The 22,568-nt window shown below is 38.0% G+C and overlaps 3 protein-coding genes across 3 annotated transcripts; 1 reads left to right on the forward strand and 2 right to left on the reverse strand.

Moving 5' to 3' along the window:
• The first annotated feature begins 3,536 nt into the window (after positions 1 to 3,536).
• Positions 3,537 to 4,460, forward strand: LOC120225897 (olfactory receptor 2D3-like). The gene has a single exon (XM_039224082.1). The coding sequence runs from the start codon at positions 3,537 to 3,539 to the stop codon at positions 4,458 to 4,460; it is 924 nt and encodes a 307-aa protein (XP_039080013.1).
• A 6,709-nt stretch (positions 4,461 to 11,169) lies between these two features.
• LOC120225902 (olfactory receptor 2AG1-like) lies at positions 11,170 to 12,120 on the reverse strand. Its single transcript, XM_039224086.1, has one exon. It carries the CDS (start codon positions 12,118 to 12,120, stop codon positions 11,170 to 11,172), a length of 951 nt encoding a protein of 316 aa, XP_039080017.1.
• A 9,405-nt stretch (positions 12,121 to 21,525) lies between these two features.
• On the reverse strand, positions 21,526 to 22,449 carry LOC120225898 (olfactory receptor 2D3-like). The gene has a single exon (XM_039224083.1). It carries the CDS (start codon positions 22,447 to 22,449, stop codon positions 21,526 to 21,528), a length of 924 nt encoding a protein of 307 aa, XP_039080014.1.
• Between the last annotated feature and the right edge of the window lie 119 nt (positions 22,450 to 22,568).

Below are 22,568 nucleotides of genomic sequence, written 5' to 3' on the forward strand. Positions count from 1 at the left end.
ATTAGGAGGAACTTGATGGAGGAACAAGGGGGAGAAGAAGGGCGGAAATGGTGGGGGAAAGAGAGAGAGGCAAACCATGAGAGACTCTTGAATGCTGACAAAAACTGAGGACTGATGGATGTGGGGGGGAGGGGGGATGGGCATGGAGGAGGACACTTGTGGGGATGAGCACTGAGTGTTATGTGGAAACTAATTTGACAATAAACTATTTGTAAAAAAATAAATAAATAAAAATAAAATTGTGGTGAAAAAAAAAACATAGAATTTAGCATCCTAGCCAGTTTTATGTATAGTTCAGCATATATGCATTAACTATATTTACTTTGTTGTGAACATCATTAAATTAAACCAATGCTTATCTTTGCCCTTCATTCCATATACTTTAGAAGGCTCTCCTATCACATTTGACCTTGACATTGAATTTTGGAGCATCACAGTTTCAGTCCCAAAGAATGAACAAAGAGCAAAAGAATGCAAAGGGTATTTTCATGCTAATTAAATATATTAATAAAGTTAGCTGGAACTTTGTTGTTTCAACTTCCATCATGTCACGTCAGATGTAATCTGTTTTCCTCTTCATTTTTATTTGTTTGTTTGATCTGTCACCATATTTGATACATCATTAGTATTAACTTCTATATATCATAGTAATGGCCACAGAAAATAAATGGAAACAAGGGGACCATTGTGTTTATGTGGCCATAGTGACAGTTATAAGGAAAACAAAAACTGCAAATGTCATGAGAAAATTATTATAAATATTTTCTTATTCAGAAGTTTTCCTATAAAAAATTCTCAATATATTTAGATGTACTTAATTTGTCTTCCTGTTTCTTTTTTTCTTTTTCTTTTTTAATGACCCATTGCTGTCTATGATAGGCCCTCCAAAGCCCAAACTTGTTTGGGCCTAGAACTTGTTTGGAATTTTTCCAAAACATGCAAATTTATATAATATACATCAAACTACCTGGTCACAACTAATAGGAAAAAATTTAAAAGGATCCAAAGAGTAAAACAGTGAGAATAAGCAACCTTCACACAGCAGCCATGTGTTATTATGCTTTCTCCTTAACAGCTGTTTTCGTAATCTGCACTTATTTCTAGGCCATGATCCCTTTATTACAATGGGATATTATGTAATATTATGAGCTAGCCTTGTTTACTGTCCTAAATTCTTTAAATGGCTTATATTTTATTTACTTCTTACATAAACACTGTAACATATGTTTTATTTGTATCACCAGCTCGCAGATGAGGAAAACTAGACCCAGAAAAGCTAAGTAACTCACTATTGGCCACCCATCAATTACAAAAACTGCATTCAAATCCTGCAGTTTAGTGCTAGAACCCACACTGCCAATCAGTGAACTATGCTGTTTCCTTACAACTGACAAGTCACTAGCAGTGGACTCTCACAGCAGGAGAAATGCCTGTGGAAATACATACATACTGCAAATACAAACATACATACACCTTCACACTCTGTTTAAAAGATTAAAAGGATACATCACATATAAAGCCAAAGAGCTTTCCTTACATTTAATAACCTATCAATCATCTTGTTATATCACTAAACTTGGATGTTATACCTTCTTCAATTTTACCAATAAGCAAAACATAGTATCTTGTCTTGTTTTAATCTGCATGTTTTTGTTTCATGTTTATTGTTCAGTTTTACTTACTTTTGAGAATGGGATATTTAAAACCTTTGTCCATTTTTCTAATGGATTATGTATCTTTTATTATTGATTTTAAGAAGTCTTTCTATATTAGGAATAATAGAAAAATTTTAAGTTTTTGAAATATTTTCCTAGATGTAATAATTTTATTTTGTGGTCTACTAAATAGAAATATGATAGTTTTAAATCATCAGGTTTTATTTAAAATTTTATTTATTTTATTTTTTTAATTATTAAAAAATTTTATGTTTATTTATTTTTGAGAGAGAGAGAGACAGAGTGCAAGCAGGAGAGGGAGACACAGAATCTGAAGCAGGCTCCAGGCTCTGAGCTGTCAGCACAGGCTTTTATAAGGGGCTGGAACTCAGTGAGATCATGACCTGAGCTGAAGTCAGACACTCAACTGACTGAGCCACCCAGACTCCACTAAAATTACTCCTTTTGATTTTTAATTTTTTTTTATTTTCAAGATTACTTATTTATTTTTGGGAGAGAGAAAGAGGGAGGGTTGCAAGAGGAGAGGAGGGGCAGAGATCGAGAGAGAGAGAGAATGAATTCTAAGCAGGCTCCATGCTGTCAGTGCAGAGCCCATCACAGGGCTCCATCCCAAAAACCAGGAGATCATGACCTGAGCTGAAATCAAGAGTCAGACACGTAACCAACTGAGTCATCCAGGCGCCCCTCTCTGATTTTTTTAAAGGTATGCAGTCAAATTATTTACAAATAATGTGTATCACTTTTCTGAAGATTTCTTCCTTTAATTCTTTCTATTGTCCTTTGGGGAAGTTCCCCCCAAATTATTTAAAAATATCAGTTCATATTATGTCTGACTGTTATTTTTGTGCCTACAGATGGCTCTGCCATAGTAGATTAGTTCTTAAACTCATAAAATGAAGGTCTGTGGATCTGCCTTCAAGGACAGAATAAGCAAAAACAATTGGGTAAAAGTTTAACCTTCTTTACAATGGGATTTTGAGTACGAAAGAAAAAGAATTGTAGGTGACAGAAAGAGTAAGGAAGCAGAATTTTTTTCCTGAGTCTTTGTTTCATTATCTATATACCAGGGATGATAATAACCACCTCAGATGAACAAAAGGTTTAAAATAAGTGTAAAGAAACAATGATGGCATCGTGGCAGGGCCCAACCCATCATAATTAGTAGTATTATTGCCAAAGGACCTTACATAAAGAGAGATAATGTGTGGAGAACAGATTAAGACATATTTAAAGGATGCTACTGAGTGCAACAACCAACGAGGCAGTTATTTTTACTGATGTTCCTTGGCACCCTCTTCACACTGGAAACAAATAAAGGAAGAATTTATTTAAGTGCCAGGATCACAGACTTCTACATCTTCCTTTAATTTCCCATTCCTTACTCAGAGTGCTTCTTCAGGATTGTTTTGCAAAAATAATGAAAAAATTCAGCCTTCACAAATGTTATCAGACAGTTTTCAGCATAACAGTCTAACTGGTTGCAGCACCAATTTATTTGCTTCCCAAACCTACATAAAAGAAAGGATGCACGGTGAACAGCACTAAAGTCTTGTCAGGACTATAAATAGTCCCACTAAGGTTTAGTCATATAGCACATTCGGTATGATTTCTGCCCCTCTGGTGCTACTAAAAGACTCAAGGGAATAGAAAATCAGAAATGACTTTCATCTGTCAAAACTACTGAGTAAAAAGAGACCTCTGTCTTCTGACATATAGAATCTGTTAAGAGATGGAAATTAATAGCTCAGTTCTAATGCTGATTAATAAAATACCTAAGTTACCAAGATACATTTTTTCTTTATAGCTGATCAATATGTGTTTCTTTTCTTGGTGCTGACTTATAAACAGTAATATATTTTCATGGGAGAAGAAAACCAAACCTATGTGACTGAATTTGTCTTCCTGGGCCTTTCACAGGATCCACACACACAACTCCTGCTCTTCTTCCTTTTTCTGATCATCTACCTGCTGACTGTACTGGGAAATCTGCTTATCACTGTGCTCATCCACACAGACTCCAGGCTCCACACACCCATGTACTTTTTCCTCAGAAACTTGTCCTTTGCTGATCTCTGTTTCTCTACCACCACAGTGCCTCAGGTGCTAGTCCACTTCCTGGTAAAGAGGAAAACCATTTCCTTTGCTGGATGCTCAACTCAGATATTTGTTTTACTTCTGGTTGGGTGTACAGAGTGCGCACTGCTGGCAGTGATGTCCTATGACCGATATGTGGCTGTCTGCAAGCCCCTGCACTACTCTACTATCATGACACATTGGTTATGTGTCCAGCTGGCTTTAGGATCCTGGGTCAGTGGAGCGTTAGTATCTCTGGTGGATACCACATTCACACTGTGTCTGCCCTACCAAGGGAACAATATCATTAACCATTTTTTTTGCGAACCTCCTGCCCTCCTGAAGTTGGCTTCCACAAATACCTACAGCACAGAAATGACCATCTTTGCGATGGGCGTGGTCATCCTCTTAGCTCCTGTCTGCCTGATCCTTGTCTCCTACTGGAATATCATCTCCACTGTGATCCAGATGCAGTCTGGGGAGGGGAGATTCAAAGCTTTCTCTACCTGTGGCTCCCATCTCATTGTTGTCGTTCTCTTCTATGGCTCAGCAATATTTGCCTACATGAGGCCAAACTCCAAGACAATGAATGAAAGGGATAAAATGATCTCTGTGTTCTACTCAGCAGTGACACCCATGCTGAACCCGATCATTTACAGTCTAAGAAACAAGGATGTCAAAGGGGCTCTCAGGAGAGTGACTGCAAAATAGTCTTTTTGAAGGTGGAGATCTTTAATCATCATGACAATTTTAGAGATATATAGAGAAGTGATTTTCTTATAAACTTTTCCCATTTTAATCCCATTCTTCCATTTCTTTTCCTTCTCCTGTTTTCTTATATCTAGTCTAAGAAAATTTAGTTAATTGTCTATTCAAAGCAAGGCATACTGATAGACAAAGGAAAGAAATACAGTAGGGGATGTGGGTGGGAGGATGGGTTAAATAGTGATGGGGATTAAGGAGTGCACTTGTTGTAATGAGCCCTAGTGTAAGTTTTGAATCACTAAATTGTACACCTGAAATTAATATCAATACTGTATGTTAACTAACTGAAATTTAAATAAAATCCTTTTTAATGTTTATTTGTTAATTTTTGTGAGAGAGAGCATGAGCACAGAGTGGGGGAGGGGTAGAGAGTGAGACACAGAATCCAAAGCAGGCACCAGGCTCCAAGCTGTCAGCACAGAGCCTGATGTGAGGCTTGAACTCATGAACCATGAGATCATGACTTGAGCCAAAGTCAGATGCTCAACTGACTGAGCCACCTAGACGCCCCTGGAATTTAAATAAAATCTTAAAAAAAAAAGAAAGAAAGAAAGAAATAAAAGGCATCCAAGTCATCAAAAAAGAAGTCATACTTTCACTATTTACAGATGACATGATACTTTGCCTAGAAAACCCCAAAGATTCCACCGAAAAATTGCTAGAACAGATACATGATTCAGTAAAGTTGCAGAATACAAAATCAATGTACACAAATCTGTTGCATTTCTATACACCAATAATGAAGAAGCAAAAATAGAAATCAAGGAATCAATTCCATTTATCAATGCACCAAGACCCGTAAGATACCTAGAAATAAACCTAACCAAAGAGGTAAAAGATCTGTACTCTGAAAACAATAAAACAGTTATGAAAGAAATTATAGGTGACACAAAGAAATGGGAAAACATTCCATGCTTGTGGATTGAAAGAACAAATATTGTTAAAGTGTCTATATCACCCAAAGCAATCTACACATCTAATGCCATTCCTATCAAAATACCAACAGCATTTTTCACAGAGTTAGAACAAACAATCCTAAAATTTGTATGGAACCACAAAAGACCTAGAAGAGCCAAACAACCTTGAAAAACAAAAGTAAAACTGGAGGCATCACAATTCTGGACTTCAAGATATACCACAAAGGTGTAATGATCAGGGTGCCTGGGTGGCTCAGTTGGTTAAACATATGACTTTGTCTCAGGTCATGATCTCAGCCTGGAACCTGCTTCAGATGTTAGGTCTCCCTCTCTGCCTCTTACCCCCCTCCCCCATAAAATAAATAAATAAATAAATAGTAAACAAACATTAAAAGAAAAACAGCAACAACAAATACCCCAAAGGTACAGTGATCAAGACAGTTTGGAACTGGCACAAAAATAGACACATAGATCAACAGAACAGAAGAGAAAACCCAGAAATGAACCCACAACTATGTGGTCAATTAAACTTTGACAAAGCAGGAAAGAATATCCAATAGAAAAAAAAGACAGGTTCTTCAACAAATGGTGTTGGGAAAACTGGACAGAAACATGCAAAAGAATGAAACCGGACCACTGTCCTACACCATACACAAAAATAAATTCAAAATGGATTAAAGACCTAAATGTAAGACAGGAAATCATCAAAATCCTAGAAAGGAAAACAGGCAGCAACCTCTTTGACATTGGCTGTAGCAACTTCTTACTAGAAATGTTGCCTGAAGCATGGGAAACAAAAGCAAAAATAAACTTTTGGGACTTCATCAAAATAAAAAGGTTTTGTACAATGAAGGAAGCAATCCACAATACTAAAAGACAGCCTACTGAATGGGAGAAGATATTTGCAAATGACATGTCTGATAAAGGGCTACTATCTCAAATCTATAAAGAACTTATCAGAGTCAACACCCCAAAAGCAAATAACCCGGTGAAGAAATAGGCAGAAGTCCTAAACAGACATTTTTCCGAAGAAGGCATCCAAGATTTTTTCTTTAAAGTTTATTTATTTTGAGAAAGACAGAGACAGTGCAAGTTGTTTGGAGGAGAAGAAAGAGAGGAAGAGAGAGAGAATCCCAAGCAGGCTCCATGCTGCCAGCACAGAGCCTGGTGTCAGGCTCAAACTCACAAAGCTGCGAGATCATGATCCAAGCTGAAATGAAAAGTCAGACACTTAATCGACTGAGCCACCCAGGTGCCCCCAAAGAAGACATACAGATGGCTAACAGGCACATGAAAAGATGCTCAACATCACTTATCATCAAGGAAATATAAATCAAAATCATGATGAGATACCACCTCATACCTGTCAGAATTGCCAAAATTAACAACTCAGGAAACAACAGATGTTGGTGAGGATGCAGAGAAAGGGGAACCCTCTTACACTGTTGGTGGGAATGCAAACTGGTTCAGCCACTCTGGGAAACACTATGGAGGTGGCTCGAAAAATTAAAAATAAAACTACTCTATGACCCACAATCGTACTACTAGGTACTTATCCAAAGGTTACAAAAATGCTGATTCAAAGGTGCACATGCACCCCAATGTTTATAGCTGCCATATCAATAATAGCCAAATTTTGGAAAGAGCCCAGATGTCCATCAGCAGATGAATGTACGAGGAAGATATGGTACACACACACACACACACACACACACACACACACTGGAATATTTTTTTGGTGATTGGAAAGGGTCCTTTATGATGGGATAATCAGAGCATATTTGTATCCCTGTGGTTATGATCCAGAAGAGAAGAATAAAATGATTTGAGATTAAAGAGATTCTGCAGAAACAAAATCTTTGGTAGGTGAGTGAGACTGGGGACTCAGAGTACTAGTCAAAGGGTCAGTCTTTAATTACAGATACTTGTAAAGGAGGAAACCAAACATGATCATACAGGTACATACACATGGGTGGGAGGTGTAAAGAGGAAAATCTAAGAGGATGCCCTTTCTTATTTCCCTTCCCTTTCTTATCCCATACTTCATGTTCTGTTCTAAGTGAAGTACATATGGGGTAAGATCATCAGCTGAGACTGAGGTGTGAAAGCCATTTTCAGAAAGGAAAGAAGACTGGGTTCAGAAGGTATAGTAGTATACTATGTTCTGGAAGGCATAGCTGAGTATTGCAAAAAATCCTAAATTACAAATTACTTTACCAGCTAAATATATTCATGAAAATTACCAGTGGGGTTTTAAGGTGTACATGACAGAATCAAATATCCTCAGAAAGAACAAGGAGAGAAAGAAGCTAGAACTGAACAGATAACCAAGAATTGTACCTTAAGACTACGTTTACATAGCATATGATTTAAAAAATAGGAGAAATTAATGGAAAAGAATTATTGTAAGGAAAATGGCAACTTGGGGGCATCTGAGCGGCTCAGTCGGGTGAGCATTCAACTTTGGCTCAGATCACGATCTCATGGTCTATGAGTTCAAGCTCCGCATTGGGCTCTGTTCTGACAGCTCGGAGCCTGCAGCCTGCTTCAGATTCTGTGTCTCCCTCTGTCTCTGCCCCTCCCCTCCTCTCTCTCCCCAAAATAAACACTAAAAAAAATAAAATGGTAACTTAAAAAAAGTTAAAACCTCACAATATCAAGATAAATTACAAATTTATTCTAAAAGGTAAATACAAATTATAAAATTATGAAGAAAAAAGTAAAATATATAAACTGTTACCTAAAGAGAGAGTAGAAAATTACACCCTAGCAGTAAAATCACTGAAAGAAAACAGAAAAGAAAAAGATGGATAGATTTTACTCCACAAATATTTTCAGTAGTTATGTGTCTACAAATCCTTACCATGGAGATATTTTAAAAATAACAAATTGATTAAAAGTTACTACCACAAATATAACAAAGTATCAGTGTCCCTAATCTATAAAGAATTCCAACAATTGAATTTATTATGTAAATTCAATTAATATATTTAAATGTTATACCTAATAAATTAGTAAAAACTGTTCATATATCTAACTATGAAAATGCGTGAAGTACACATATGTTGCTGGTAAAAATGCAAAATGTTTAATATGTAAAAAATCAATTCATCTTTCTACATCAAGAATATTAAATAGATTTTTGACTTTGGGTTTAGTAAATCCACTCACAAGAATTTATTCTAAAGGAAAAAATATCAGTCACATACTCAGAGGTCAACATTGCTGTTCTTACATACACACACACTGGATGTGTATCAAGGATGAAATAGTCAATTCTATTACAAAGCAGCCATATGATGTAATATTATGTCATCACATAAAAATCAAGGCTATTTATTCACATAAGAGTTAAAATTTATTAAATACTCATTGTATGCCAGGTGTTATTCTAAATGTCTTACATTTATGTTTACTAGCTTCTTTAATCCTCACAGTGACTATGAAGTAGGTCTTACTATTACTGCCAATATACAGTTTAGAGATTTGCAGATAGGTACAGAGAGGTTAAGAAACATGCTCAACGTTATGTAAGTGGCAGCGTACTAAATTCAAACCTGGGTAATCTGATACTGACCCCAGCCTCTTTGTCACTGCTTTATACAGCTGCCATCTAATGTAGGGGGAAAATTCACTATGTATTAATAAATGAAAAATCTCTATGTGCACATATCAACTCAGTGAAATGCATGCCTGCATTAAAAATGAAAGAAAATGTATTTAAATTGGTGGAGGTTATCTCTGGATTAGATTTGAGTTGGTTTTTGCCTATTTGTAGTATTCTTAATTTTATTAACATTTTTTCAAAACCTCCTTAGTATTACAGATGAAACAGTTCTGTTTTATTATTTTTTAATACTTTTTATTTATTATTTTTAAAAAAGAAAGCATTAGCAAATTTCCAAAAAAGGGCAATATTCCCTAAAATAGTGTCACTTAAATGAACCATGTTATTTTGAAGGTTCAAAACAACTTGCAGATTTTAAGTACTTCCAGACTTACAAACAAATGGTAGTAGTACAACATATTTAAGCCACTAAAAAAATTGATATATTGTCCTCTCCTTTTCAGCACAAATAAATACACATTCACAGACTCACACATCCACATATATTAAGTGTATGAACCCTTTGCAATTTAGCTACATTTCAAGACTGAAACCAATTGTTTATTTATTTGTCTGTTCTGTCTGTTTACTGCCAAGGAGTAAGCATTGCTTCCAATGGACCTTGATAATGAGATGCCCTTTCTATTTTATTCATTTCAGCAATATTTGGATTTTAGGCAGGTTAAAAAATTTCCATATCAAAAAAAAAGTCGAACAAAAACACCTGTTGGAGGGGCCAGGTAGGGCAGTTTCTGTAATGGCTGTTTGGAAAAAGGAAGTGAGAACATGATACAAATATATACAAACTATTACCAGTTTGAGCATTAATTAGGCTGCCTGCATGATCTCTTAACAAGGTCAGGTGGTCTAAAATTTGTGCAGATCTCAAGGTCTGCTCCCCTAATATGGGCCTTGCTTAGGCTTCCCACTTGAAATTCTTTTCTTTGGTTCATATGTTGGTCCAATATGGACTCCCAAGCCAGAGGTCATGTCCAAAATTGGTAAAAGTCCCTTGCCTCATTTAACTTAGTAGCTACATGAGAAAAATAGCAAATTTTAAACAGAATATGGATCACCTCTTATAACTTGCTTGATGGAAAAAAGGCGTAAAAGAGAATTTGATAATGAAATACGACCTTAAACCCATTAGAATGCAAGATTAAGAAGACAAAAAGTAAATATTGGCAAGGATGTGGAGAAAAAGAAATTTTTGTGCAATGTTGACGGGAATACAAATTGGTGCAGCACTGTGGAAAATATATGGAAATTCCTCAAAATATAAAAATACAAATATAGTTCTACTACTGGCTACTTATCCAAAGAAAATGAAAACACTAATCCATGAAGATATAAACATCCATGTTTTTACTGCAGCATTATTTATAATAGCCAAGATATGAAAGCAACCCACGTGCCTGTTGATAGATAAATGGATAAAGAAGATGTGATATATACACACACATACATGCACATACAATAGAATATTAACCAACCATAGAAAAGAGTGAAATTTTGCCATTTGTGATAAATGGGTAAACATTAAGGATATTATGCTAAGTAAATAAGTCAGACAGAGAAAAACAAATACCATATGATTTCACTTTTATGTGGAATTTAAAAAAAAAACAAAAGAAAGAATAAAGAAACAACAGAAATAGACCATGATATAGAGAATAAACTGGTGGTTGCCAGAATAGAGGGGGATGGAAGGATGGTTAAAATGGGTCAAGGGGAGTGGGAGATATAAGCTTCCAGTTGGGAACAAATAAGTCACAAGGATAAAAGGTACAGTGGGGATGAAAAAGAATAGATTCTATGCTATTGTAATGGTATGTATGGTAACAGATGGTAGCTACATTTTTGGTGAACATAGCATAAAGTACAGACTTGTCAAATGACTATGTTACACACCTGACTAATGTAACATTCTATGTCAACTGTACTTCAAAAATAAAAAAAAGTAAAACAGTAAAAATACAGACACACAATATCATTTGACAAGTTAGGTCACATTTCTTCATTTTTCTATTAAAAGATAGACTCTGAGTTATAGTGTTTTCACCATGAGTATTAGCAGATTTCTTCTGACTTTCAAGAGGAATGAATTTTGAGGGCTAGCCATAAGCTCTCCCTAGATGGTGGAGTGTGTCCATAGCATGTATTTTCCCAGGACTTTCTTCAGGACCCCCATGACCTCCTTATTCCTCAAGCTGTAGATAAGAGGGTTCAGGGCAGGAGTGACAATCGTGTAGAAAACAGAGATGATGTTGTCTTGCTTGGGGCTGTGAAGGGAACTAGGCAGGACATACATGAATGTGGCAGCTCCATAGAACATCCCAACTACAGTCAGATGGGAAGAGCAGGTGACTAGGGCTTTCTGCCTCCCCTCATTTGAGGGCATGTGAAGCACAGTAAACAGGATTAGTGCATAGGAAGAAATTACTGCAACAAGAGGGGGCATCAGGAAGGTCACACCCATCACATACACAAAGAGTTCATATCTGGAAGTATCTGCACAGGCCAACTTCAGCAAAGGTGGGATCTCACAGAGCAGGTGTCTGATCTTCCGGGCTTTGCAGAAGGGATATTGCATGGTATAGAAGGTATGTCCTAGAGCATTCATGAATGACAGTATCCAGGCTGTGGACACCATGAGCCAACAGACCCTTGGCCTCATGAAGACCATGTAGTTCAGAGGATGACAAATGGCCACATATCTATCATAGGCCATGAAGGCCAGTAGCAGGTCCTCTGCACCACCCAGCATCAATGCCAGAAACATCTGAAGGGCACAGCCTGCAAAGGAGATGGTGTTTTCACTGCACAGAAAATCCATGAGGGCCTTGGGAGTGACAACAGATGTGAAGAGGAGGTCCATGAGTGAGAGCTGCCCGAGCAGGAAGTACATGGGCACGTGGAGCCGGGAATCCATTGTGATGACCAAGAGCAGTAGGCCATTGCTGGTCAGGGCCAACAGATACAGGACAGTGAATGTGGCACAGAGCAGTTGAGGAGACCCACTGTCATTCAGAATCCCCATCAACATAAAGCCCCTGTCCAGGGTGGAGTTCCAGTACTGCATCCTGTATTCTCTCTTTAGTGGCCTAGAACCAAACACATTCCTAGTGAATTCTTGCTAAGGAGGTCCCTAGTTTGTAACATTACAGGCCCCTAATGAATCCAACTCCTGTTTGGGAAAGACACATTTGGAGTATTGTATCCAGGCCCAGAAAAGTGAGAAGAGACAAGGACTTGGGGTTGACAAGTATAATGAATCCAATGAGGCATTATGTTTACTATTAGACTCTGACTTTAACTCTTGATCTCTCTGTTTCTGACACTTTTATTTAAAAAATTTTTAATGTCTTTTAAAATTTATTTCAAAGAGGGAGAGAGAGACAGGTTGAGCAGAGGAGGGTCAGAGAGAGAGGGAGATACAGAATCTGAAGCAGGCTCCAGGCTCTGAGTTGGCTGTCAGCACAGAGCCCGACACAGGGCTTGAACCCACAAACCATGAGATCGTGACCTGAGCCAAAGTCGAACGCTTAACCAACCTAACAACCGGGTGCCCCTGTTTCTGACACTTTTAGTTGTATATCGATGAAAGAACCATCTGATTAGAGAGCAGACATCATAGTAATACCTAAACATTAGGAGGTCACTACGTGAAAGTATTATTCACGACATCAAACCTGGACAAGTATCATTCCAGAATGATTAAATTATCTCTCTCAATAGAAAGCAAAATTCCAGCACATAAGCCCTTGATTATTTCTGTACCTATGTTTTAAGTATCTGAACGGTCATATTCAGCTAAACATTTCGTAATAGAAAACAATATGGGGCTGCCCATGATACAATTAATTGACAATCTGACTCTTAACTGACTGAGCCACCCAGGTGCCCCGAACGTCTGACTCTTAATTTTATCTCAGGTCATGATCTCCTGGGTGTGGGATCAAGCCCAGTCAGGCTCCATACTACCAGTGTGATTCTCTCTCACCTTCTCTCTCTCTCTCTGTCCTTCCCACACTCACATTCTCTCTCTCTCTGTCTCTCTTTCAAAATAAATAAATAAACATTTTATAAGATAGAAAGCAATATCCAGTACCCAAGCCCTTGATTATTTCTGTACCTATGTTTTAAGTATAATGTTTGATGATTGATTTAAATACCCAGTGAGTGTCCTAACAGACCCATTCTGAATACAATACTCTAAAGCAGGTACATAAATGTGATTTCAACGAAACACTTCCACTTCATTTTCCATATAAGTTATGTCTGCATATGCTTGCAGAACTCAAGGCTGTAGATGTAAGCATCATGGGAAGAGCTAAAGCACGTCCACCTTAGTCACCTCTCTGGGCCAGCTCCACACTCCCAACTAGACTGAGAGAGAAGCAGTTCTAGACTGTCTCAGATTAGGGGCGGATGTGTTTGACATGGTGTTGGTTTTATGAGCTAAAACTTTTGGATCAATGACAACACAGGTGTGTTTTTTACAGGCTATGAAAACATGTGAGCCTGGGAGAACTCAAAAATCTGATAACTGATGAGACCCTGCTCAGGAAGATCCGAGTGTCTGCGTTTGGGAGAAAGGGTGAAAGGTGCTAGGAAAAGCAGCATGTGTTGTATGCTGTAATCAGGCTCATTAATCGTATCGTCCCTCTTGTGCACCTGACCCAGATCCTCACTCTTCGTCTTGCAGGACCAGGGTATGTCCACTGGATGCAAGGGCCGCAGGGACAGGGAGGAAAAACTCCTGTTCTGGAAAGCCACGTTTGGAATGTGGCATCTATCCCACCCCAGAAAAGTCAGAAGAGACAGGGACTTGGGATTGACAAGTATCAATGGCATGCATCATGGGAACTACGCAGATAAATCCAATTCTGAACATGTGTTAAAGAATCTGTGAGAGAAGCTTGATTCTCTAAATCTTTTCCCTATACTGTGGCTTCTATATTTGGACATTTCACTGGCTCTCCTTCTGGTCTCTTCTGGATCCACAAGATTCTAATGGTGCAAAGGTATTAGAGCATATGATGGGCATATCATCTGCTCTTAGATGGCTCTTTGGAGACATTCATTACCAGACAGGGGCAAAACAGGAGTGCTGAAGACAGGTACTGATACTTCCACCAGGAAACAGACACCCAGGCCTGGGATGTGGCAAGTCTCCGTCATTTTCACTGATTTTCCTTCATGTTTAGAAAACCTAGGATAGAAGGCATTAGGGTGGGGTACAGACCCCAAAGCGCTAGAGAACCTGGAAGACAGAGTAGCTTACGTTCTTAGGGACTGCTCTGGGCTCTGTTTCTCAACTCAGCATACCTAGAGGCTGCACACTTCCCTGACAGAGACACAAACCCCTTACCTCAGGTACTGAGAAGCCCAGCTGCCCAACCGTGCCAACTGCCCTGAGGGTTGTTTGAGGCTCAAGGATTTTCCTGGCGAAATGGGGAAAGGGTGAGGCTTTTCCAGCAGGGTCCAACTGGTTTAAGTTTTGGTAAGTTGGGTTAAGAGTCTGAGGAGTCTGACCAACATAGGTGTCAGGGCCCCTTCTGGTCCTTCTATTCCTCTACAGGTCTTCTCTGGAGATGCAGTGGAGACCGAGGGCTAGTTCAGTTCTGGGGTACTTTCTGTGGAGCTCTTGCTTCAGTGATGGATTTCCTGCTCTCACACCCACAGAGAATTCGAAAAAACTGTCTCTGTCACTCAGTTCCCCAGGTCAAGAACCCATCCAGCTCTGGAGAAGTGGTCAGAGTGAGTTCTTGGGTCCAGATGCTCACACTGCCATTTGCTCTTGCTAGGGTCTGGGAGCCAAGATGAGAGCAGCAGGAGTCTGGACGAAGTAGATATTGGAAGAGCTGCCCAAGGGAGACCCTGCTGTGCTTGGCCTCACTGTCTCTGGGGAGGCTGTTCTGGCTCCGTTCCCATGACCCCACCCCCTCTACTTTATTCCATTCCTACATTCACAGGGACTTATCTTCTCAGCTGAAATGGCCTCCCCTGGAAATGCTGGTCCAGGAAACAGGATGTTAATGAGTCCTCTAGGGCCTGTTTCCTGCCTGGTATCCCTGCTCTTTACTCTCACTAAATGAGCTCAGATGTCCCAGGTTTCTATTTCTGAATTTCTCACTGGATAGACCAAGAAACAAGTGTCTTTTTCCACGCCAGTGTTCTTTTTTTTTTTAATTTTTTAAAAAATGTTTTAGTTATTTCTAGGAGAGAGAGAGACAGCGTGAGCAGGGGAGGGTCAGAGAGAGAGGGAGTCACAGACTGAAACGAGCTCCAGGCTCTCAGCTGGTAGTCAGCACAGAGCTGGATGCGGGGCTCGAACCCACGAACCGCGAGATCATGACCTAAGCGAAAGTCAGACGCTTAACTGATAAGCCACCCAGGCGCCCCTCCTTGCCAATGTACTTAAGGTGGGATTTGTGTCAGCTATAGGATGCTCCCACAATGTCTTCTGTGTAGAAGTTTATCACTGTAATTATAACCTTGATTCTAAATTCTCATGTTCACTGCCTGTTTCATGTGCTCTGTCATATACATGTTTTTGTTTTACAAGCTCTCACTCCAACCTCATTCAGCTTCCAAATATAATAAAGCTTTCTCTGTTCAGACAAACAACAATTTGGATTTTCTTTCCTTTGGACTATATCTCTAAATCCCTTCCATTTTTTATCATAAATTTTTTTCAGAAAGCATTTATAATAATTGGGTCTACTTCTACTTTAATTGTTCATTCATTACAGTGAAGAGAACATGTGCCACCTGCTACATTAAAAAACAGAAATACTGATAGCACAACCCAATAAAATTGTATTTCTCAACAGTTTAATGCATATTTTTAATTTAGAGAGCTGTCCTTAACTGTTCTCTTCTATGGGGTTGGGTGGGGACCCAGGCTTTTCATTTGGTGGTGCCTATCAACGTCTTCAGTAGGTGATTCCCAGGTTGACAAGAATACTCTCCATCTGGGTAGTCCGAAAGGAAAGAGATCCTATTGCACAAAGTGTAGGTGTTTTTATGGTCAGACTTCACTTCATGGCACTTCTTGTGGCACACTTCACTTCTGCATTGCACTCCTCGGCGCATTTGTATCACCTCCTGTCAAGTGTCCTACATGATTGAACTGACCTACTTGTCTCAAGATCACCAAATCCTTTTTGCCAAATCCTGTAATATGTACTATTTTGTATTACTCAGTTTGTCGAAACTCACTAAATTCCCATGTTCCTCCTTCTTTTGGTGCAAAAGGGCTAAAGCTTTGTTTGTTCCATACTAGCATTAACATTTTGTTTCTTCTCATCTCTGTGTTAATCTGGTAGTACCATGCCAGCATATAAGGCCCAGAAGGTCAGGAATGAGTCTGTTTTGTTCCCAATCACATTTCTAGCTCATAGCATGGTAACTGCACAGGTAGGTACTCAATAAATGCTTGCTAAATTAATAAAGGGGTGAATAATGAAGGTTTCTACCACAGCTGCTCTTGAATTCCAACTAAAATATCCATGGGGGAAAAATCTATTTAGGTCCTCTGCTAATTTTTTAATCAGATTTTTTTGGGGGGGATTGAGCTGTGTAAGTTATTTACATATTTTTATATTTATCCCTTATTTAATATTATATATTTATCAGTATATAAATATATATTTTTATATTTATCCCTTAATTAATATATAATTTGCAAGTATCTTCTCCCATTCAGTAGGTTGCTTTTTTGTTTTGTTGATGGTTTCTGTCTGTGCAGAAGCTATTTATTTTGGTGTAGTCCCAACAGTTTGTTTTTGCTTTTGCTTCCCTTGCCTGAGGAGTCATATCAGAGTAGCTTATGTTGCTAAGGCAGATATCCAAGAGATTAATATCTATGTTTCTTGTAGGACTATTATGTTCAGATCTCACATTTAGGTTTCTAATCCATTCTGACTGCATTTCTGTACTGGTAAAAGAAAGTGGTCCAGTCTCACTCTTTTGTATGTAGCTATCCAGTTTTTCCAGCACCATTAATGAAAATTCTGTCTTTTCTCATATATTCTTGCCTCATTTGCAATAGATGAATAATATGAGTTTGTTTCTGGGCTCTCTATTCTGTTCCATTGACCTCTGTGTCTATTTTTGTGCCAGAACCATACTGTTTTAGTTACTATGACTTTGTAGTATATCTTGAAATCTAGGATTGTGACACCTCCAGCTTTGTCTGGCGTTTTCCCAAAGAACACATACAGGTAGCCAACAGACACATGAAAAGATTCTCAACATCCCTAATTATCAGAGAAATGCAAATCAAAACCACAGTAAGATATCACCTCATACTAGTCAGAATGGCTAGTATCAAAATGACAAGAAATAACAAGTGTTGGTGAGGATGTGGAGAAAAGGGAACCTCATATACTATTGTGTATGTGGGAATGTTAATGGATGAAACCCCTGTGGAGAACAGTATAGAGGTTTCTCAAAAAATTAAAAATAGAAATAGCATATGATCTGGTAATTCCAGTAGGGATATTTATCCAAATAAGTAAAAACACTATTTCAAAGACATACAAATAATGCTCAGATAATGGAAGCAACCTAAGTGTCCATCCATAGATTTAAAAAAAAAAAAAAAAAAGATGTGATGTATGTTTATATAGTGATATATAATTCTGCCATAAAAATAGTATCTTGCCATTTGCAATATAGATAGGCCTAGAGGGTATTGTGCTAAGTTAAATATATCAAACATAGAAACAAATACCATATGATTTCACTTGTAAGTGGAATCTAAAAAGCAAAACAAATGAACAAACAAACAAACAAAACCCAGATTCATGGGGCACCTGAGTGGCTCAGTTGGTTAAGCATCTACTTCTTGGTTTCAGCTTAGGTCATGGTCTCATGGGTCATGAAACAGAGCCCACGTCTGCCTCTGTGCTGACAGTGTGAAGCCTGCTTGGGATTGTCTCTCTCCCTCTCTCTGCCCTTCCTCTCTTTTGTTAAAAATAAATAAATAAACTTAAAAAAATCCATAAATATAGAGAACTGATAGTTGCCAGAGGAGGGGGAGTTGAGGGATGAGTAAAATAGTCTAAGAGAACTAAGAGGTACAAACCTTCAGTTGTAAAACAAGTAAATCAAGGAGATGTAAAGCACAGCATAGGGAATACAGTCAATAATATTTTAGATAGTAACAGATAGTGACTATATTTATTTTGGTGAGTACTGAGTAATGTATAGAATTGCTGGGTCACTATGTTGTACATCTGAAACCAATATAACATTGTATGTCAACTATACTTCAATAGTAAATATTTAAAAAATTTAAATAACAGTAAATAGTAATAATATCTATAATCCAATTTGTCAATCTCTATATAGTACCTTTACTCTGTAATTGTTAGAGTAAATATTTGGTCTGGTAATAAGGAAGTTAGTAAATAAATAAATAAATAAAATAATAATAAAGATTTAAGTGTATTTTAAAGCTGACTTCAGGTTAGTAAACTAGAGATAAGAAAAGTTATAGGACTAGATTTAGAAAAAATGTCCCCAACTCTATATTTTAATAAAGAACATATTTAAAAAAACAAGTTTTGCAGCACTCAGGTGGTTCAGTCATTTGCATGTTTGACTTCAGCTCCTGTCATGATAGAATGGTCCGTGAGTTTGAGCCTTCACATCAGGCTCTGTGTTGACAGCTCAGAAGCTGGAGCCTGCTTAAGATTCTGTGTCTCCCTCTCTCTCTGCCCCTCCCCCAGCTTATGCTCTGTCTCTGTCTCAAAAATTAATAAACATTTTAAAAAATTAAAAAAATAAATAAATAACAAGTTTTACTTCAAGTTTGGGAATTTAAAATTTGACATACCCAAATAATTTAGGCTAAGTTTTATTTCTGCTTAATTCCAAAATAAAGGGGCTTCCCAGACCAGAAAATGGAATAATATCATCTAATGGTACAGAAGCTAATCCAAGTCACAGTTTTCCCCATACCTTCCCTACTTCTTTAACTCCTTTACTCAGACACCCAGAAGACACACTTTTCAATTAACATCAAAGGACTGGACAGAGAGCATGCATCTGAAACAACCTGTAGCAGGGAAAACCTAATTTATAAAAAAAAAAAAAAAAAAAAATGAGTGTGTCTGGGTCAGAAGTTGACCCTCAGCAAGGATTTGAATGAAAAAGTTTATTTAGGGAGTGATTTTAGGTAAAATTAATGGGATGGGGAAGTGGGACAGAAAAGCAAAAGAGCAAATAAAGTTTGTGTCATCAAGCAAGTTACTGTGGGCAACTAGATGTTATTCCTCCTGGAGAACTGTGAGAAAGAGAGTAGAACATGTATCTCAGAGGTATATTGCAGCTTAGGTGTGAGGGATCTAGGGTATTACTATACCAACTGTCACCAATCATCACTTAAGTTTTGGTTGCTGCAGGGGACATTAATTCCCTGGGTCACTCTGGCCTTCTAGGCATGGGAGCAGAACTGGCATATCAGCCAAAGAAAGTCTGGATGCAAAAGACGCAGATAGTAATTAATGAAAGTCAAACTGCCCTGAAATGATAAAGGTCACAAGGATATCTGGAAGGCATTGCCCTAACTGCTATATTGTAAGACAATAATATTTAAGATAAATGACATTGTTCAAAGGTATAGTCTTAAATTTACTACTAGAATGTATAAAATGATGAAGAGATTTTAAAAATTGTTGAAGAATGAGTCTAATGGAGAGTAAATAAATATAACATGGTATATTATTTTTAAATGGTACTACTTGACTGAATTTCTTAGAATTTCAGGTAGATTATTGCATTTATACTACTGTAATAGGACAGAAATTTTATCTAAAATCCATGGAGGTAATTTTCATGTACCTGCAAATTCTAAACATTAGGGAGAACTTACGTGGAAGTGATAAATAGATGATTTATAGGCAATAAATCTTAAAACCTCCTATGGTATAAGATAGCTCTAAGCTGGTGGAGAGGAATACTTTGAAGTTATTTTTACTCTTCCTTCCATGAGAAAATAAGGTGCTTCCCCTCACCTTAAGTTAACTGACAAGAGCTTCAAAATTACTTTTGGAGAACTTCATGTGTCTTATCTTGAATTTCTACAGATTCATATCTATTAGAAAGAAGGTTGGCAGGATCTTTATTCAGATTCCTTTTACTGGGGGGTTAGTGAAATGTATAAGGAAAAAGAAACCCCATTCAAAGCAATGAGACTTATTCAAGTTCCTCATGTATATGAAGCAATTTTAATTTTTTATTACCTCATCACCACTGCATGCTTTCTTGAGAAAGTGATTGAGAGAGAGAGAGAGAATTCTGAAAGGATAAAATTGACATGTTGACAGGACTTATTCCTTGAGGGGGAATTATGTGTGATTTTTTTTAATACTTCTCACTTTTTTTAAGTACTTTTCATAATCAGAAAGGGAAACATTTAATTTTATTTTCTGAGGTTGAATTCACCTGTCCTCTCTACTCCCTCCAAAACAGTGATAACTTTGAAAGCACTCTCAAACTTATTTGTATGAGAGACTGCAGACAGCTACAAAAATGAGGAGGGTATGGAAGATAATTAGGTGACAGATGAAATTGGCCTAAGATAAAGTAGTACTTAGTAAAAGGGTGAGAAGGAATCAGATTCAATATTAGTAGAGAATTCTACACAGTCAAGCTTACTTGTCACAGACAACAGACACACATACACATGCAGGCAACTGTACATACTTCCACACTCTTTCATACCTGCATGCACTATGCATAAAATCATCCACCAAAAAGTGAAGGAAAGAGAAAAGAGAAAAAAGAAAAGAATGATTTAGGAAGGCTCATGATGCGATACAGTTAAATTCATTGTAAAGAGGGCCTGAAAGTTACAGAAACACTGTAGGATTCGATCACTTTTAACTGGAAATAAGGCAGTTGGAGGTAGTGCATCTCTGGGTAGCATTCCATAGATCCCATAAGACATCCTCATGTCTGAAAATAATGCTGCCTTTTTTACCAGTCACTGTTGATTTAGTCAGAAATGTGGAAACAGAACCTCAGCAAGCCCGTAGGTGACTGTATGACAATTTGGGCTTCCCAATTCATAACAGGTAAAGGATGCTAGAAATATGTTCAGAAGGATTAATCAAGAATTTTTCCCTTGGTCCAAAATTTCAAGAGTGAGTTTACTTTGCTAGGAAAATATTTCCCTCAGGGAAGAACTGCAAAAAGGGGCCATAGGACAACAAAAGAGTGCAAGACAGAACATGGCTCTCTGTTGTCCCAGAGGTAATGAAACCTTTCAAGACATACAGTTTTACATATTGTGAGGTACTAGACACAATGTTTGCACTGAATAGGCATTTAATGAATATGTTTGGAGAGGAAAATCAACTGGGGCATATAAAGTGAGGGGGGGAAATGGATGAGGATAGTAGAGCTATTGTAATCACAATCCTCCAAGTACTTAAGAAAAATATCAGAAATCACTGCCTATGAAGGTAGATTATCTTCTAACCAGTCTCCTGAGAGCTCCCTTCACATCCTTGTTCCTCAGGCTATAAATTATGGGGTTCAACATGGAAGTCATAACTGAATAGAACACAGAGATGACTTTATCCTTTTCATTCATTGTCTTGGAATTGGGTCTCATGTAGGCAAAAATTCCAGAACCATAGTAGAGAACGACAACAGTGAGATGAGAGCCACAGGTAGAAAAGACCTTGAGCCTCCCCTCTTCTGACTGCATCTGAATCACTGTTGAGATAATATGCCAGTAAGAGACAAGGATGAGGGAGAGAGGTGCTAAGAGGATAATCACACCCATTGAAAAGAGAGCCATCTCAGCATTGTAGGTGTCTGCTGAAGCCAGCTTCAGGAGTGCAGGAGGTTCACAAAAATAATGATTAATTATATTTTGTCCCTGGTAAGGGAGACACAGTGTAAATGCACTGTCCACTGAACATACAAATGCCCCACTGATCCAAGACACTATGGCCAACTGGACACACACCCTCTGGGTCATGACAGTGGAATAATGCAAGGGCTTGCAGACAGCCACGTAGCGGTCATAGGACATCACTGCCAGGAGTGCACACTCTGTACACCCCGCTAGAAGGAAGACAGTTATCTGCAGTGAGCATACAGCAAAGGAAATGGTTTTCCTTTTCACGAGGAAGTGGACCAACATCTGAGGAATGATGCTTGTAGAGAAACAGAGGTCTGCAAAGGACAAGTTTTTGAGGAAAAAGTACATGGGAGTGTGAAGTCGAGAGTCAGTTTGAATAAGGATTATTATAAGCAAGTTTCCAAGCATAGAGAGAAGATAAATGGTAAGGAAAACACAGAACAGCAGGATCTGGATCTTTGGATCCTGTGAAAGTCCCAGCAAGATAAATTCAGCCACAGAAGTTTGGTTTCCTTCTCCCATTTATGTTTATTCCTCTTTACCTGTCATCGGAAAGAAAACACATGCATTCTGAATGTTCAGTTTTCACAATTTTTATAAACAAGCACAATGATAACAAGTGCATGTTGTTGGACTACTGG

The sequence above is a fragment of the Hyaena hyaena genome, unplaced genomic scaffold (assembly GCF_003009895.1).
Source record: "Hyaena hyaena isolate Hyena2069 unplaced genomic scaffold, ASM300989v1 scaffold_1538, whole genome shotgun sequence".
In the NCBI taxonomy this organism is placed as follows: Eukaryota; Metazoa; Chordata; class Mammalia; order Carnivora; family Hyaenidae; genus Hyaena; species Hyaena hyaena.

Excerpts from the sequence above, each read along its gene's own strand:
- LOC120225902 (XM_039224086.1), bottom strand. The coding sequence starts at position 12,120 with ATGCAGTACTGGAACTCCACCCTGGACAGGGGCTTTATGTTGATGGGG.
- LOC120225897 (XM_039224082.1), top strand. The coding sequence starts at position 3,537 with ATGGGAGAAGAAAACCAAACCTATGTGACTGAATTTGTCTTCCTGGGC.
- LOC120225898 (XM_039224083.1), bottom strand. The coding sequence starts at position 22,449 with ATGGGAGAAGGAAACCAAACTTCTGTGGCTGAATTTATCTTGCTGGGA.